Source organism: Pteropus alecto, unplaced genomic scaffold (assembly GCF_000325575.1).
Source record: "Pteropus alecto unplaced genomic scaffold, ASM32557v1 scaffold25, whole genome shotgun sequence".
NCBI lineage: Eukaryota > Metazoa > Chordata > Mammalia > Chiroptera > Pteropodidae > Pteropus > Pteropus alecto.
Genome location: NW_006441955.1, coordinates 37,497,346 through 37,517,456, shown reverse-complemented (window position 1 = coordinate 37,517,456; position 20,111 = coordinate 37,497,346). Strand labels below are relative to the sequence as shown.

Sequence of the window (20,111 nt, the reverse complement as noted above, 5' to 3'; positions counted from 1 at the left end):
TTCCCCTCTGTTCCTAATACATTCTTGGGCCAGTCTGACATGGGAACTACTTATTCTTTACAGAGATCTTTTTGGTGGTTTTACAGTTATAGAGGAATAGTCATTCATTTTCAGATTGCTAAATTTTCACCTCATATTATAAAAAAAAATTTAGAGTTCTGAACTATCATTTTCTTCATATTCCTCATTAAGTAGTTTAAATCACAATAAATATAGCCATTATTCCCCTCTGTTCCTAATACATTCTTGGGCCAGTCTGACATGGGAACTACTTATTCTTTCAACTGATCTTTTTGGTGGTTTTACAGTTATAGAGGAATAGTCATTCATTTTCAGATTGCTAAATTTTCACCTCATATTATAAAAAAAAAATTTAGAGTTCTGAACTATCATTTTCTTCATATTCCTCATTAAGTACAGTTTAAATCAATTTTTTTTACTATTATTCTTTGGTGTTCAGTTACACTACATAATGACTCTGCCTTTGATTTTCATCTGAGATATCAATGCTTTTTTGCTTTTCCTGGTGTTATGCTCACAAGATTTATAACACTGCACAAGCTACAATGTATGGAAGATCACTGCAATGACAGGACTTAGGGTTAAGTGCTTTGCATTTGGTCTTAGCTTTACATAAAACATACACAGAATCTCTCCAACACATTTAGGCCATAGACAACTGTAAATCTGATTAAGGCCACTGTAATCATGGGAAGAACTCTAAACTTGGGGGCAAAAAGTTTTTAGTTCAAATGCTCTGATACCTTGAAAATAAATAGCTGCCACTTATTAAATGCCTTCTTGCTTGCTGTGGGCTGGAAGATACTAAACCTTTCTGTACCTTAGTCTTCAGATCTGTAAAACAGAAATCATTATTTCCATTTATGAATAATATAGCTTCTATTTAAGAATAATACCTACCCCTCAATGTTTGTTCCATAAAACAAGTGAGGTAATTCAAGATATAAGTGCCATACAAATGTTTTTCATTCCTATGTCTTCACATCCTCTTTCTGTAATCGCTCCTGAGTCAGGGTTGCCTCTTCTCTTCTAAGGCTATGTACAGTCTTCCCTAGGGCATCTTCTCCTTCCCATTGGCATTGACTCTCACCTACTGGCTGATGATCCCCAGATCTACATCTGCAAGGGGAGTCTTTCCGCTTTTAGCTGATCCATGTGTACCTCCACAAATACCATGTAGGTCCCTTTAACTCAACATGCACATTTCTCTCTCCTCGTGTCCACATTTCCTAAAAATTAATGACACCAATCATCTCCCTTGTTACCCAGGCCAAAATGCTCAGTGTCCCCGTGGATCCCATTTACCCTTTCATACCTTCCCATAGGATCTCAGGTCGTATTCATTCTGTCTCCCATGTATTTCTCCAATCTGTCCTCTCCTCTGTATCCCACTGTCAAAGACTATCGAGTCCATCATCGTTCTTCTCCTTGTCTATGGTAGTCCTTCGAAATTTCCATTCCTCCAGAAAATCCTCTTCTAAGCCCTGTCTGTATCTTTGTAGCCTGACCCAGAGGTCTGTTACAGCTGCAATGGACAGTTCCCATATACTTCCAGGCCTTCCTACCTCAACTTTCTGAGATTCTGCCTGAGGCCTTTCTCTGACCACTGAAGCACATTTAGCCTTGGTGTGGGACATGCCACAGTACTAGGAATTTAACATTACAAGAACAACTCTTAACCAATGCAGGACAGGAATTGGCAGACAAAGATCCCAGTTTCTTCACTGCTGCAGGGGACAATTATGAGGTGTGTTTCACATACTCAGAGGGTTCCAGAAGAATTCAGCCCAAGTTGCCCGCAGGGGACCCCTCCTATTTGCTGTCTTCCCTTCCATGTCTTACCTGCCCAAGGTTTCTAGGATCACCTCCCAAATGAATCACTTGTACCCAAGTCCTTTTTCTCAGATCCTCAACTATTAAGCAAAGTTTTGGGGAAACCCATATTAAGATGAACGGAAATGAGAATGTCATCAGATTTCTTAACAGCAACAATGAAAGTAAAAATTCAGTGAAGTAATGCATTCAAAATTCTGAGTGAAAAATATTTCCAACCAAGAATCCCATGTCTATCCAAACTAAAAATTAAATGTGAGAGTATGATGAAGACATTTTCAGACATGCAGAATGTGATAGTGTGATATAATAAAAAATATATTTCAGCCTGTCCATGTTTCCTGACACACAGCTCCTAAAATCCTTGTAATTTCCTAAGTGATAAAAAAGAATGGGAGCATCTTTTGCTATAATATTTGTCCTCAAATCCTCAAATAACTTGATAACTCAAATAACTGCAGTTCCTGAAATAGCTCCAGAACTAAGGTGAAAGGAATGTCTTATTATTCATTACAAGCCCTTTCAACCACATCTGAGTTCATGCTAATGAGGTGACTTTTTAGAAAAGCTCCTAAGGATTGGGGGCTGGTTGCCAAGAGAACCAATCATGTGATTAGAGGATAGAAACTTTCAGCCCCACCCCTCCCCCACTCCTACCTCTGGGGATGGGGGTGGGGGGAACTGGAGGTCGAGTTAATCGCTAATACCCGATGATTTAATCAATCATGCTTATGTAATGAAACCTCTATTTTAAAAAAAATCTATGCAAATGAATTTGGAAAGCTTCCAGGTTGGTGAATACAAGGAGCTGCTGGAAGGGCAAGGAAACTCCACACCCTGCACTATACATCTCTTCCACCTGTCTGCTCCTGAGTCCTGTCCTTTTTAACCTAGTAAGTAAACTGTCTTCCGGAGTTTACGAGCTGCTCTAGCAAACTGCCAAACCCAAGGGTGAGGGGAGCGGTGGTGGATTCATCGCAGGTGAGTCAGAAGCACAGGAAACAACCTGGACCTGAGATTGACATCTGAAGTGTGGGGCAGGAGGCAGTCTTGTAAGATGGAGCCCTTAACCTTTAGGGTCCTTTGCTAGCTCCAGATAGTGTCAGAATTGAATTAAATTGTAAGGTAATGAGCAATTGGAGAATTGCTTGGTGTGGAAAAAAACCCCACACATCTGGTATCAGAAGTGTTCTGGGTAGTACTGAGAGCAGAGTGGTGAATGGAGTAGAGAAACAGGAAGAGACTTTCCTTTCACTGAGTCTCAAAACCTAATGACCCATCTATCTACTCATCCTCAGGAAACAACTAGGAGACGTATTCTGCCAAAATTGGAGTCAAGCAACAGACAGGCATAAGACCCTGGAACTGAGATCCATGTAGAAAAGAAGCACAAGGAATTCCCAGAATGATGGTAAAGAAACATCTGAGACAACATATGTACTGCAGGCCTAGAAAGCAACCTTTGCAGACTAGAACTAGACATATGAGGGCTCCACAAGGGAGTGTTGCAAGAAAAAAAATAATATATGAAACTCATAGGCTATCCAGTGAGTTTTGCTCTATATATTTGGTAAAGCGGCATCAACAGTCCACCCTCTAGCCCCTGTACTTCAAGATGGCCTTCAGAAACAAGATCCATTCGTGTGGTTGTTTTTAGAAGAGTTTGATTTGGACATTAACTAAGCATAAGAAAACTCTTTGTGAAATCCTGTTCTGGGAACCTAGAATTTCAAATGTTTGCCAGTGGCTGAGTGGTCTCTATCTATAAATGTAACTTAAGAGAAATACAAGATGCCGAATAAGATGGTGTAAAAGTGGCAGTGGGGTGTGTACGTCTGTGTATCATCTCTGTGTGTATATGTGTATGGGATTAATAAATGGTAGAGGATGCTTAATCAGTAGAAGGGGTACCAGACCTAAGGTAGGGGTCATAGAGGAAAAGATTTCCTCACCTTGACCCTGGAACCATCCTCTTACTCAGTAAGGGTGTTATACCTTCACTCCCACCGACATGAAATCTCTTTAAATTCCTTTATAACTAGTAAGGGAACCAAACCTGGCAAGTCAGGGTACGAAACAAACAGTAACCTTGCCTCTTGCTATAATTCCTCAATCTGTCTGAACATGAGAGTTTTTAAGAGTATGCTGTCAATTTTATTTTTCCTATCACTAATAAATGCATCACTAATAAATATGAATAGTGTACACACCATTGTGAATTCATACAGTATTTGTTGATCAAGGGGACAGTGGACTATAGCCCTGAGGGGCACAGAATCCAGAATTTCACTGCCTGAATTTGAGTTAATGGAGGCCAAGACAGTAACCTATACAGACTGAAGCAGTGAGTCTGAGCTTCCACTATTGGCTGCTTATTTGAGCACATGCAAACTTCTTAACCTTTCGGTCATTCAGCTTCTTCATCAGTAAAATGGGGTGATGATAATAACACCTATGTCACAGGACTGATATGAAGATTAATGAGATTGCATACCAAAATGCTCAGTCTAGTCCCTGGCACAGAATAAACAACAGAAAATGTAAGTCGTTTATGTTAGCTATTGATCTGGTCAGAACCACACAAAAAGAAGGTGTCTCATTTAATTTTCATAAATTCCCCCTCCATGCCTTATAACCTTCAAGGAAGCAGCAATGTAGAAACACATTGAGGACTCCAATGCTTCTCAAATTGTGCTCTAGAGAACAACAATCCTGCCACAGTAACAAGGACCCAGAGTCGGAAAAAGCGTGAACTATTTCCATACAAAAGGCTCTGAGAAATCCAGTAGCAAAGAAAATGCCTTAATTTTTTGTATAATCGCACATTTATATTTGAGCATGGAAGTCTTATTATAAGTAATATCTGTTAAGAGCCCATAACACTACTGTTCCATGGAACCCACTTTAGGAAACGACAGTAAGTTCCCTGGGTAAGAGCCTCAACCCTTAGACTCTCCAGAAACGCTATACAGTCCCAAGGGGCCGTGGAGCAGTGCAGGCACTGGGCTGCCAGCCTAGGCTGTAGGAGTCGCCCTCAGTGATTTGGGTGGAGGCTTCCTGTTTCTTAGTATGGCACAGCACTCTCCATAAAATGACCCCACCTTTGTATTGGCACCCTTACCATTAAGCAAAACAAAGCCTGGTAGAAATCTAGCTACAATCGGTCCATAGGTGACAGACACATGCTCTTAACCTGTGTAGTGGCAGAGGAGACCTGTCAGCTTTGCAGACCTCCTGGTGAAAAGTGGTTTTATTATGGCATTTTGAAGGGAATGAAACCTTGCCCAATTTCACAGAAACAATTTGGTATTATTATTATCTAATTTCATAAGATAAGAATAAATGGAGAGCTTTAAACCTGCAAAGTTCAAAAGCACTTTATATCTTCCTTTATCCACATTGTGATAGAACACTGCATGCTGATTTGCAATAAAAGTTATATCTTATTTAAAAAACAATGAGTAACTGAGCAGGATAAAAATAGAATTCATATATAAAATAGGCAATCATCTACAAAAGACACCAGCATGTTACATGGGTGGGGAAATATCTCTCCCCTGTGTTTAGTACCAAGTAGTATTTAGTAATTGTTCTAGACACCATTCTGAACACATTTAAACAGATAAGGTCTTGTTCTCTGGTTCTGTGCTGCTACTTTCTACATGGACAAAATTAATACAAAGGCCTAGGGGATGACTTACTTCCAAGAAGGAAAAACATGTTAATGCTTACAACATAAACAGTTTGACATTTACGAGTGGTAAATGGAGTTTGGTCATTGAAGTGAAGAAAGAAATTGCTTCTACTTCATCAAGGAAAATTTACGGATAAAGATATAATTCTGACTATTGGAGGAAAATGTGTAAGTGCTGGGCAGCTAGTACGAAAGAGAGAAAACGGAGTTACCTGGTGATTAGCAAAGTGTGTGGTGCATGGTAAGCGTTTAGCACATGTGTCTAGAAGAAATGAAAGTGGTATTCTAGGAACAGGAGTGGGCTTCATAAGTCTAAAGACTTATGAAACATGGGGAAGAAAATCCAGATGCAGAGAAGGGTTGTGGTTATAAGAGTTTAAGTCCTAGGATATTCAGGGATGTGTGTGTGTGTGTGTGTGTGTGTGTGTGTGTGTGCGCGCGCGCGCACGTGTGCGCGCACATTTATGTACATACATGTATAAAATTTGGTCATTTGATAAATAAACTATAGAGATCAGTCTCAAAAATACCTACTTTCTTCAAGATTCCCAAACCCTGAAAAAGTGGATCTAAATGCTGAAGACTTAAGCTCAGTCCTGGCCTGGTCTGTTCAAGAGTAGAGGAGACCCATTACTACACCACATTGCTGAAGAGAAAAACCTCCTTGTTATTAACTCACTCCTACTGCCTACAAAACAGAAAGGGCTCAAATCAATCATTCCCATTTACAAAGGGAATATGAAATACTGAAAAATTGAAGAAGGGAAAAACGGGCACTCCTCACAATCTCTCAGGTAAGCTTCAGGGTCGACCGTGATATGTCAACGCACTTAGCACTCAAGGGAGACAGGTTACATCACATACACATGAAGGCTTCCCTCTCTCCCCTACAAAGAATCACAGGGGTATGTCTGCCTCTTAGCCAGCTATATGTCGGAATGGCAATTTCCAGAAATCACTAGACATTGATATATCCTTTGACTCTGGGAAAACTGCTGTCTCTTCTTTTTCCCCATTTGTAAAACTAGGGAAATGTTATTTATTTAATTCTGAGGATTTGTACACGAAGCTTACAAAATATCAAATTAAAATCCATGATTGAGATGTTCTAAACAGAATTATACCACTACTCAGTTTTTTTTTTTTTTTTTTCCGTAGACCTTAATTTCAATTGTCACTACAAATGTAGGCGTAATAGACTCGCACACACATACACACACAAAACTGAGTGCTACTCTGAGCAGGATATTCTGTTGAGTATTTATCTATCTGTGTCTCACATGTGAATGATGACCAAGGAGTCACTGATTCTCTGCAGTCTCCAGTCATTTTGGCACCACGGACCAGTGCTCCTATGAGAATCTAATGCCTGATGATCTGAGGTAGAGCTGAGGCAGTGACGCTAGCGCTGGGGAGCGGCTGCAAATACAGATGAAGCTTCGCTGGCTTGCCTGCCACTGACCTCCTGCTGTGCAGCTCAGTTACTACCAGGCCAGTTTACTTCCTGGGGGGTGGGGACGCCTGCTCTAATGGACCAGGTCCCTATCCTGGTTTTATTTCACCACAGGTTGGCAAAAGAAAGAGGAAGTTGGAGAAGGAGGAGGAGTAATAAATCCCATGGCTACTTCTTCCTCCTCTCCCTACCCTGTCAAGCCCAACTAACCTCCCTCACTCCTGCCCCTGCCATCAGCATCTCACAGACATTCCTGACATCAGACTCCCTAACCAAGCCTCAGTGTGGGCCCTACCTCAGATGATGAAATGCCCAGCTAGGGTAACCCAGTTTTAGTTTCCTCCTAAAAGGAAGATGAATCACACTTTAGTCTTCGGTGTGTCAGAAACTCACCGGTGGTATGGATCCATGTTTTCTTTATACTAAGCTACAGAAAAGTTCGGAGCTAACATTGGAGGCAGAATCAAGGAAATACTATGAAATTTGTTGAGGTCCTTGATGGGCCAAGAAGGAAAGAGCCCTTGCTTAGAAGTAATGGGTTACATCTATGAAAAGGGAGGTTGACAAGCCAAAGTCTTGAAGCTAGGGGGAAAAATAAAGAGGAGACAATCCTAACATTATCCCCTTATAAGGTATCAACTAATAAAAGAACCTCAGCCCAGACCCCAGTGTAATTCCAGGTCCGGCCCCTCAACCTTCGCTTTCCTCCTCTGACCCAAACCTACTTGGATCCTTCACTTCATGGCTCTGATTTACACCAGCAATTCGACCTAAGACAGTTCTGCATCCCTCGGTAGCAGGGTAATCTGAGTTCTTGGAATTCTGAAATGGAACTTCTAGTTCATTTCTCCACTAGAAACTGCATTTCACACTGCAGGTAACTTACATGGCATCATGAGATCAGTGCAAAAGTTAAGATGTATTATAGACTCTATAGAGCTACTCGTACAGAAAATGTCAAGTGAGTACCAAAACACCTACTTAAAATAACTTTCTGAAATAAAATCTTCCAAAGGTTTGGAAATGCCTATGTAATTTTAACAGCTCACAAACTTCTCCTTTTGCAAACAAAAAGTATCTTCACACACCATCCCTAGACTACATAAAAAGTAGCCCCTGAAAGAAGTTTATTGCTGAGACCTCAATCCTGTATCAGTGATAAAACAAAAAAAAAAAGCTTTTCTCATAGAGCTTCTCCATCCAGTGTACAAAGTGTATAAGAGAGCAGAATATGAAAAGAATATTTTCTGAAAAAGGGCTTGTATTGTACTCCTCTCAAACCGAGATAAAGATCTTACTAGGATTCTAATGTTTCAATCTTTCAGCACGAAACTGAACAGCAAACTGTACTAATTTCTATTGATAGAATTTGAACCCCACAATAAAATTTCAAGAAATGACTAAAACTCCTTGCAGTACTAGAATTTCGTTGTACAATATGTGACTGTAACAGGATCATGAGGCATGAAAAAAAATGCTTATTTTATAAATTTTTAACATACTAATATTAAATTTGACCCATATCCCACAGTATGCACTGCCATTGAGATGGGAAGTTACAATCAACAAAGGACTTGAAGACCTATATTTCTCTGTCCTAGGGTGAGTGTGGTGGCAATAGACACCAGACACATCATAAATCTTACTTCTGCTAATTAAAGAAAACCAGGGCCCTGTTTTGTAAAGTCTCCTTAGTGCCTTCTCATATACTTTCCTCCAGTACATAATACCCCTTAGAGAGTGAGACTTGGGAGAGCACATTTGGAAAATGTGTTCTTCCTATTTCATCTTCAGAGTCAGTGCCTTGTGATGGGAACCACACAAGTGCCTAAGCTGGTTCACTAGCTGAACCAAAGAAGCTCAAGTTTCAAGACCCCGCGATCTGACTTTGAGGATGGATTGCAGTAATGCTTCATGCTTGGGGCGACGCAGCAAGCCATGTGCAGGTTGTAGCTATTAGAAAATTCAAGCGCGTGACTGCTCAAGGGCAGTCACCCAGCAAGGTCATAATATTCCAACATCGTTTCCAGGCGCCGCACCTGCTCACTATCATTCATCAGGAGTCTAAACAACAGAAGTTCCTTAGGAGCTATCACAGAACGATGCTGGAAGTGAGCCAGGAACTACATCAAGGCTGTTAGTCCATGTGTGTGTGCCTGTGCACACACGCACACCCACACGTGTGGAGAACCACATCATGCAAAGGAAGCAAGACTTGGTTCTGCCCACCTTTGAATACTCACTTTTAAAAAGTATTTAGAATTATCAATACCACATAAAGCGTAGTAACACAGACCAGACTATTTTCTCTGCAGCCTTTCCAATATTTCTAAGAAGCCCTAAATTCACTATACTTCCTGTGTTCCAGGGGTACTAAAAACACTGAATTTTTTTCATATAAAAATATTTAAAATATCAATAAATATAACCAATCCCAAAATACTATCTCAAAGCAATTATCATTACTTCTTTGCTCATAGTGGAGAGTGTAGCTAGTTAACACCCTCTAAAACATATCCCAAGGCACCGCAACTCAAGTGGAAAGTGTACCGAAAACACACGCTGGCCAGTTAAGCTGGTATTTAAATGCAGCACTAAAAATGCATTTCACACTTAACTTCATCAATCACCAACCAATCTTACTTTGCATCTTGGCTACCAAAAGAAAATGGGATTTGTCTCCCTGAAGAAATATGTCACTGCTCTGCTTGAATTATTAAGCTTTAATATTACAGAGAGAAACAGTCAGGGGAGGAAAAAAAAAGAAAAAAAGCAAAAGATATAAAATTAGACCCAGGTTGCCATCTACAGACTGATATCAGCACTGCTCATTCATACAGCATTAGATACCAGGATAACAGTAAACATCGGCAGTAGAAAGGGGCAAATTTTATGACTATAATCTTAATTATAAAAAAATTAAGAAAGCGTACAAATCTCTTTTTTCCTAATCAACATGAGAACAGTACATATGTAAAAACACACTGTGCCAAAAATTTGTACAGTTTAACATATGATGAAATAATCAGAGATATTCACCCTACTTTAAAATTTAACACTTTGGAGTAAAACTGAAGAGGTTGCTCAATTCCAAATTTAAAATATTTTTAAGTAGAACAAACTATGTTTCATCTCTAAAATCATCTCTAAAATTTGTTTGATATTTGTATACATTGTGAAATGATCCCCACAATAAGTCTAGTTAACATCTGTCCCCATACATAGTTATAAACATTTTTTTCTTGTGATGAAAACTTTTAAGATCTATTCTCTTAGCAGTTTTCGAATGTGAAATACAGTATTAAATTCTTGCGTTTTTTTTACTCGTCATCTTGACTCAACCACCACACACCTTCCCTTTCACTTTGCTTCAAGTCGTGATCGCTTTTACCTTTCTAAAGAATAAGCAGCCTCTATCCGAAAGCACACACTTGGTTCTAATTACTAAAATAGATGACATTAATGCAGAAAGCAAGAGCGATAATAAATGAATATGAAGGCTGAATTACGGAGTAAAAAAAATGAGAAAGAGAGAGAGATACTTTTGATGTTATAACCTGGAACATTTCTATAGCTAAAGACATCTGGAGGGAGATCTGATAAAGAGAAATAGCTCAGTTTTCAAAATTATCGATGTAAGCTAATATCCTTAAGTTTATCAAGTGATGATTTAATCTAATGAACTGTACAAAAAATTTTTTTATTTTCCCTGGAAAAATTATTTTTGGAAGCCAAGATTCATTTTCCAGGTAATATGTTCTTTTTAATCAAGATGAAAAGATACAAAATGAATCATCTAAACGCATATATATGTTTCCAGATCAGTGGGGTATAAGCCTCTTACTGGGAAAAAAATTCAGTCCCCAAAACTTTTATTTGAAAAACACCAGTGGTTGTTCTATATAACGATGAGATCCAGCAGTTAAAACCCCATAATCTGTACATTATAAAACTACATTGGAAAATATACATTTAAAATGGGCAATTATCGAAAACAACTGCAGGATTCTTTAAAGACAAGGAAAGAATAGCTGAGGGATTCTAACCTTTCTTAGCACTTTTAAAATATGACTTGCTTCAGTGTTCAACATATTTTTATTTTTATCCTCACAGATACAATTTTTGCTGCAAACTATTTGCCACAAAAGCAAAAGTACTGATAATTCAACTTTTTAATAAAGCCTATTTTCCTGTGAAAGAGGGAAATGTTGATACAGCCTCATGTTCCCAAGTTTCTACAAATAAGATGCCTGACAAGAGGATGGTTTCCCTTTCTATTGAGGGACAACTAAAGTCTAAAAACTTTAAAAATATATATGGAAAGTAGGAGTTGAGATTTTCGTAAGCTAATGAGAGCCTGGCAGAAAATAAGCAAGTAACATTTTATAAAAATCTATTAATCGATTCAGAAAGGTTTAAAATGAGTACTGTTTCTTTGTGGGTTTTAAAGTATTACAGAGACTTATCTATTTTGTAACTTCCTTCATTCATTCCTCAATATTTATTAAGTATCTCATATGTATCAGAACTGTATCAGTTTTGGGGGATTAAAAGCAAAAAATAACTAGTAAGACATGGCCCATAGCCTCAGAGGGCTTCACAATCTAGTATATATTGATTAAAATAAATATTTTTAATGTTCAAGGTATGGCATGTTGTTCCAGACTAGCTTTTTTTCCCTTTGGTGTCTGCCATACAATAAGCATTCAATAAACATTTGTTGACTGCATTTCACCTTTAAAGGTAAATCTTAGTATAAACCCACATTTTGTAGATGGCAAATGCGGCCCAAAAAAGTTAAGTGACTTGCCCAAGGTCAAGAGCAGAACTAGCACAAGAATCTAGGACTCTCAACTTCCAGCTAATCTCCATCATTTAGATCATTGAAGATTTAAATCCTCTTCCACTCTTTCTTCTCTATGCAATTAACTCATTCATTCAGTCTCTTCTTTTAACTTGGTCTCAACACATCATTCTTTTGGACTCTTTAATCACCTGTGTAGTGTCCTCTAAACCCCCACATAAGTTCATGCTATCTCTGCAATCGTGAACTCCATATTAGCTATAATTCTAATGTGACTCTTCACGTAGACTCTGAAATGACCTGGAGCTTCCAGATAGGAGATAGAGCTCTGGTTATGAATCTGAAACCTTATCCCACTTACTCTCTTCCTGGGCACCCCAGTATGTCCCTCTGCAGGGTATGAGAGTGGGTCCCAGGGTGAAGAAGCAGTCACTCCAGTGGGCTGTGTCCCAGCCAGCCCTCCACGCCTGCAGCATTGATCCACTCTCGTGTGCTTGCCCCTCTGAGACCATGCTTGGAATGAAACCCCAAAGAGCCTGTCTTCATTAAGAAACTAATGTGTGCTTAGTTCATTACATTTTTATCCTGAAATCTTGTACTAATACAAAATGTTTAAAAATTATTTTATACTAGCTCTCACTTGGTAATGCAAGATACGTAACTAATTTTGGTACTTATCGTTTACTGATAAAGTTTTTTGTGTGTTTAGTATTCTTGTGGATGTCAGCAAAATTAGGAAAACATCCTTTTGTGACTAATAGTAATTCATATGAATGTGGACAAGGCTTGTAGACACACAAATAAGAGACACCAGTGTCAGCAGTAGTTAGTAAACATGTTAAGCACAGGGTGGTAAAATTTACCCAGGGTGGTAAAAAAAAACACCCTGAGAAATATTTTACCTCAAAACATGTGTCCTTATAGTATAATCTCTAATTATAAATAGAAATTAATCATGAAAAACAGTAGCACTTCTCATACACAGTTTTCTCCTGTGAAAACTGTCAGATATGATGATAAGGAGTATCTTCTGTGGGTGCCGAGAAAAAAACTGATCTATTTAAGAGTTAAAATTGTATCACAGCCTTAAGGCAATAATAATCAATAATAACGATACAGCAATAACAACAAACTTACCACTGTTTGGAATTGTTTGTGGTGAGTTCTTTAAGTTAATATTTTGTTTCCCTTTCATGGATTTTTCCAAATTCACATCCTCTTTTTTCCCTTTCCTCTTTGGGGGTTGAGGAGATGAGTTGTCACTGGATCCGACAGTTGACTTAGATTGGCGATCATTTCCCTAAGTGGCAAAAGGTTAAAAACTTTACTATTGGCTAATGAACCCAAAGTGGTTCCTAGTCCAATACAAGTCATTAACTAGGGATTAAATAGTGATAAACAGGACAGGAACAAGAGATGAATGTATTGTGTTGATTCTGCTACTGTCCATTTTAATATCTGCAATTAACCTTTCCTACTAGCAGCAGAGGAAGAGTCTAAAAGAAGAAAAAGAAAAATAACAGTTGTCGAGCACTAACAATCATTGAGTACTTAATATGTACTGGGTATTCTATAAAATTATTTCACTCAATCGTCATACCTCTGTGAGACAGGTACTGTTAAAACCCAATTTTATAGAGGAGGAAAAGAGGCTTAAAGGTTAAGCCTTGCCCAAGGTCACGCAGCCAGCAAGGAGCAGAGAGGGTCCTCTGCCTTAACCACCCCCTCCCCGCACTCCTTTCTGAAGAATAAGCAGCTATCTATTGAATGTGGAATAGTGACAGCCCTCAGTCTGATAAGTTAATCTAGAAATACCTCTTAATTAGTTGTTGCTATGAATCTACAGGTATCATCATTCGAGCAGACATAATGTGCTTGTAGAAATCCTCCAATATTTATTCATCTTTTGGTGAATGCCATGGTCTCGTCCCTATGAATCACAAATCCAGAGCAACACAGACCCAAGCAGCTCAAGACCACATGCTCCCATTCCTGCAAGGCAGCCACCTTTGGTGGTTGCTTCTGGTCCCCCACGTGCTTCTTGGAATAAAGACCTTACATCTGTGGGCTCCTTTTTTTTTTGGTTGAGTTTCAGTAGCTCCTGTCATTGGCCCAAATACAGCTCTTGGGGAGCAACATAATAGCCACTACAGTAGGGGCTACTCTAAGTGCTCAAGGAACAGAGGAGCTGATATTCAGCCATTACTTGGCCAATGCTACAGCAAGAAATTACCTCCAGACAAGACAGCCCTGGCTCTTAGATGCTCAGGTGCTAAACTTACCTGAGTGTACAAGGTGTCAGGCTATAGATAATGGAAAGAATGCAAGTTTTAGAGACCCAAAATACCTGGCTCAGAGCCACTGCTCTGCCACTAGCCATCTATGCAACCTTGGACTAACTCCTACTTTCTTTGAGCTTGTTTCCTCATTAGTTGAACGGGGTTAATGTTCCTGCTTTTAGGTCTATCATGAAGATAAAATGGTAACATTTATAAAGTAACTAGTACAGTGCCTGGCATGTAATATTTGTTCAATGAGTATCAGAGTGCTTTCTTCAAAAGCTAAGAGGTAATATCTTTTTCTTAAAAATCCTATCAAACTCACACCATATTGGGTGCAATCTTTATGCAAAATCTGCACTATGCTAGTATTTGAAAATAAATGTAATAATATTAAATAAACAAATATGCCTAGAAAACTATTATAACTGATCATTTTAAACATTTATATATTCAGTCATCCAGAAGCATTTAAATAGTTTTAGCCATCACCCAATTAAGAATAGGAAAATCCACAGCCTTACAAATGAAGCTATTTATGCTATTTTATCATAGCCTACAAGAAAATGAATTATGAATAGATTTATTAACAGTATGAAAATGTCCAAATCTATAACACTTTTTTGCATAATTTAATTTCCTATTCCAACTGCAATTTAAACATACAGTTTTCATTTAATTATTGCAATTACTGCTACCAGAGTTGGTTTTTCCTTTTCTCTCTTTTTTTTTCTTTTATTCAATAATTTTTTCTCACAATGCCATATATACACTGTCTGGCAGAAGAAATAGATAATATGATTATAGTGGAGATTTCAAAACCATCAGCCAGGGCTCATATTCTAGTCTATTTTCAACCAAGTCTATACATCCTAAGATTTTAAAACTTTAAAAGCCTTGAAGGAGAGGAATAACCCTTCCAGCAAGCCTACTGGAATGTTCAGAGAGGCAGTTACACCTCCAAAGACTAAAATGAAACGTCATGAATGAGAAACCCTGGATCTCAGGACAATAATTTTTACAGCTCTCTGGGAAAAGTCTTATGTACAATAGGAATATAACAAAGGAGAATCAGAAACTTCATCCTGGAATGTGTAGAGATTCATAAATTTAAAAAACTCTCTTATTGAATATTCATGAAGTTCTGATTTACTGCATTTCTGATAGGGACACTCAAAAGGGTGAGTGTGGAGCATCAAGAAAAACTAGTTGGTTCTAATAACCATGTACAGCATGGCTTTGGTAACTGACAATCATCTATTCAGTTTTTGGTTAATGACTAATCATCCAGCATCTTATAAGAACTAAATTAAACTGAGACCAAGGGAAATTTTGTTTTGTAATTAGAAAACCAGAAATAATTTAAATGCATAACTTTTTATTTTTCCATAAACCACTTCTTTATACTTTGCCACGGGGTGCCTTCTACCTTCAGGTTCCCAGCCTCAACCCCCTTAAATCATCCATTTTAGTGGCCCTGGACCCACAAGAGGAGGACAAGGAAGGACAGGAGCCAAGGGTACCAGGGAAAATCCACACCCAAATAAATCCCTTTGGACACCCCTAAAGAAGGGGTTCTGCAGACAGAGTTGCCCAGACCCAACTGAATTTCAAGTTTAACAGCTGCATCAGAATAAAGCCAAATCATTCCAGGTCAGAAACACATCCTTCCAACTCTGACTGCCCACTTGGATCCCCACAGACTCGGTTAGGCTGTACTCAGAGGATCTTCTGAGCTAATTCGGTGGTTTTCAAACTGTGTTCCATGGAGCCTTAGTGGCTTCTTAGAGGTTCTGGCACCTACAGGACCAAGGGGTACAGGCTCTGCCCTCCCACCTCCCTAAGTCAGAACAGCTCTGGTTTTTCCTTTTTTATATTTCAATCTGTTTTATACATTCAATTTGTTTGAAGAAAAGCTTCCCATGTTTAAAATTTTGGGGGAAAAAAAAAAAAAAGAATCCCGGCTCAAATGATCCCTGTAGTATAAACACCCTACAGGTCCACAGATTATTTGGAATGGCTTTTGGGGCCTCCCACCTGGCAGGGCCTCCCTCATGCCTTGGAAAACACAAACAAAAGGCACCATGGAAAGGAGGAGGGAGAGGCGAAGACCCAGCAGCTCATGGATGCCCTGGACTTGCCTCTGCACACACCAGAAAGGGCTGGCTTGCAGGAAGAACAGCTTCCCAGTGAGGCTCCCCTCCTTGTCACGGCCTTTAGGGACTGGTCCCACACCCGCATGCTCGGGGCCATGCATCTCCACCTAGTCCCCCTGGTGCAGGATGTGCTATAGCAGCCTATTGGCCACGTCCAGTGTCTCCTCCTTCTCCAGCACAATATCATAGGACTCCAGGTAGTGCTCCTACTGCTCCTCTACCTTGTCATTTAGGAGGCCAATCTTGAGAATGTTCTCCACACCTGGAACGCCATCCCATCAGCCATTCTGAGGTCCCCTATGGAGTCTCCCAGCCGGAGGATGTTGGTTTTGCCCTGAAGCTGCTGGAAGTAACTGGAGTTCTCCCACATGGAGCTGTTCTTGTTCTGTATACCAGCTGGCCCTTGAATGCCTGCAGGAAACCATCTTCGTCCAAATTCATGTAGTTAGACACAATGTGGATGCTGGGGTGCAACACTTTCATCGTGGGATCATTTCTTCCAGGTTATCACCAATGGTTGTGGAAAAGATGAAAAAGGGACTGTTGTTTTGGTAGAGGGTGTTTTAGAACATCTTGTAACCCTCCCTAAGCATTGTGCTGGACTCTCTAAGCACCTGGGCTGTTCAAAACTTCTGAATATCTGCTGACAAGGGAGATCGCGCGCTTTGGTCCACTGTTCTACCATATGAGGTAACTTCTCTTTGATAGTCCCATGTGGATCAATCTAAACTGGGTAACAGTGGTGAAAGAGCGCTTTCAGCTCTTTCTGGCACTCCTCACTGATGATCTTGCTGTTATCCAGAATATTGTAGGAAGAAGGGCATCACTTTCCATTATAAGCAAACCTGCTCAAGGTCATGTCAAAATCAGAAATGACCTGTGAGCAGTCCCCCCCGCCCCTGTGGAGGATGCCCACGACCTCTGGGCTGCTGCATCAGGACCGTGGCCTTCATCAGGGTGCTCACCTGTCCTGAAAGCCGAGAGAATGGCCGATCCCGGCATCTCACTGGGCCCAAGGAGAGCCCCGGGCTCACTCAGGCAAATCTGTGAGGCTGGGGTGAGAGACGGGGTGGAGCAGGCATATCCTGCCTGGAAAGCCTACTGACCAGAGTGGCACAGCTGGGTGAAGTCGCCCGCTGTGGGCCTCTAAATGCCTGGGGCAGAGGTGGAGAAGGACGGGGGTCAGTGCCCTGGCCACTCCGTGCTTCTACCCACCTCATGTCTTCTACCATCGTGTTTGCCAAAGCTTGTTTTTTGTTTTTTGTTTTTTGTTTTTTTAAAGAAAAATGCTGATACATCTAAAGTGTTACTATAGGGGGTGGCTCCATAGTGTAGTGGTTAGCACATCTGCCTTACACGCAGAAGGTCCTGGGTTTGTACCCCAGGTGGAGCCACGGACCATACCCCAGGGGCACCAGGCCCCGGTGCGCACCACGAGCACGTGGGAGGAGACGCCCCACCTTCAGAGATCCAGCTCTTAAGGGGAGATGGCAACATCCATAGGTCAGGGGTGGAAGTTGGGGGAGGAATTAAAGAGGGGGAAAAACAATCAATTTCAAGTAGATTAAAGACCTAAATGTGAAATACAAAACTACAAAGATTTATTTTTTATAGGAAAATAGCTTTATCAACCTCAGCTTAGAGAAAGATTTACTAACTGATGGTAAAAAGAAGTATCCATAAAAATGTACCCATTTTCATTTTATAAATTAAAATTAAAGATATGAAAGTCAAGCCAAGAAAGGATCAATATTTGCAGCACATATGGGATAGAGGGGGTGGCTCTATAGTGTAGCGGTTAGCACATCTGCTTTACATGCAGAAGGTCCTGGGTTTGTACCCCAGGTGGAGCCACGGACCATACCCCAGGGGCACCAGGCCCCGGTGCGCACCACGAGCACGTGGGAGGAGACGCCCCACCTTCAGAGATCCAGCTCTTAAGGGGAGATGGCAACATCCATAGGTCAGGGGTGGAAGTTGGGGGGGGTAATTAAAGAGCGGGGGGGAGGGAATAAAATAAATAAAATGTCGCTCTAAATCAAATATATAATAAATGATATTAAATGTATAAATCATATATACTTATTTACATAGCTATATAAATTAAAGGTAATATGTAAATAAGAAAGAGAGTGAGAGAGAGAGAAGGATTTTCTTTTCTTTTATGGGATTTCCACATGTGACTTATAACTTAGACACACAGATAGTTATTGCTATTTGGGGAGCACAGGGAACAGGGGAGTTTGCCATCTCATACAGCTATCCCAATTGGTAAAGCAATGTTATTGAGCACCTCTTATGTGCTAAATACCCATTAATACAAATATTTACTAAATTTATAGATAGGTATCATTATCATCACTTTACAGATAAAGCAATTCAGTGTCTCAAGTTACCCAGGTCTGATTTTTCGGCTACACTGAAGCTTCCTGATGGCAAGACACTAGAAACACCTATTATTTAGTATAGTTTCCTAAAAAAGCCATCCAGAAATAACAAAGTATGGCTGTATCCCAAAGTGGAAGGAATCAAGAAGCAGCCTAATTTTACAGCACGTCCTGTGCAGAAATTAGACCCTGGCGATACTTAAAACTACTGTCCTGCCTTTCCCCTTACACATCTCTCAGTGTATCTGGTAGGAAAAGCAATCCTCTGGCTCAAACAAACATACTAAAAAGAGTTCTCCAATCACCCCTCACTGCCTTGAAATTGGGATTTTTAAATAGTTCTCAAGGCAGTTTCCAACAAGATCCAATCAACTTAGGATTCCTTATTACCACAGAAACCCATTTCTAACCCCCATGAAAACATGTCAAAGAGACATTGGCCATAAAACAGCAAGTTTAAAATAGTTCTGTGAGGGCTTTGCCTCCCAGAGCAGCCTTCTCCATGTGGGTATATCAGTGATGTGCCAGGGAAGGAGACTGAAGAGCAGGGACCAGACCCAGCGCAGGCTGGCATTGCTCTCACTGGTGTGTCTGGTGAGAGCAAGCAGGAGAAAGCCTTGCATCCATGCTGGACTCAGTTTCCCCACAAGGCAAATGGAGTTTGGGGAGCATTCGGAATTTATCTTGCTTCACAGTAACTCTGTGATATGTGGAGAATCATGCCACTTTTTACCAGAAACTCAGCAATTATAATATTTGAATCTGCAAATTACCAATCACAAAATGTCTTAGCTACATGGTGATATGAACCACAAAAGACAACTTAGTCCTGGGCTTTAACTTTGAAATACCTCTCTGATTTTGCACATCTCCCACTAGAGGGCGCTTTGATTCTATGTGGAGTGACCTCGCTGCTAAAGAACAGCATCCCCCGATGGGTTTATTTCTCAAACTTAATAAAACTTAAGACGATTGATTCACTTATATTTTCATTCTGTTTTCAAGGTTAGAATCGCAACTTAAAATTATTCACAATTTGCTAATTTCTGTGACTCTCCCAGCACTTGGAGTCTGTATCAGGTCTTGTCCTACTCTACACAAGATATTCCTTGGCTGAATTGAAAGGGTCTGCTTGGCTCCCAGAAACCCTCATTCTCCAAACTCCCTACCACAAGGGTGCGACCTGGCTCACTAAATCACTGATGCACCAGCAGGGGTCCCCTGTGCAGGCTATGGCAATTGTCTCTCTGTCTCTCTCGCTCTCTCTCTCTCTCTCTCTCTCTTTTTGGTTCTTTCAGGCCTTCACCTATACTCTCTTTCATTATAGAATAAAGCAATATTTCCTAGAAAGCTGTGTGGAAACATGAATTCCTAAAAATCCAGTTCTGTGTCCCCTTTGATTTATATCATGAGTTTGGGGATGCTTTCTCCATTGATTTTGCAGTGGTTCCCCAAGTTTTAAGCTCTCATAGTCTCACTTACTT

General features: G+C 40.1%; 1 protein-coding gene and 1 pseudogene across 3 annotated transcripts in view; both read right to left on the bottom strand.

Annotated features, from left to right (window-relative positions):
- DCDC2 (doublecortin domain containing 2) overlaps positions 1-20,111 on the bottom strand; it is a 161,000-nt gene that overhangs the window by 82,318 nt on the left and 58,571 nt on the right. For all 3 annotated transcript variants that reach the window (XM_015595130.2, XM_006919428.3, XM_025051913.1), the window contains one exon: positions 12,943-13,105. In XM_015595130.2, coding sequence (XP_015450616.1) covers positions 12,943-13,105 — 163 coding nt within the window. The remainder of the gene's footprint in view (positions 1-12,942; positions 13,106-20,111) is intronic.
- On the bottom strand, positions 13,894-17,472 carry LOC107196206 (annotated as a pseudogene).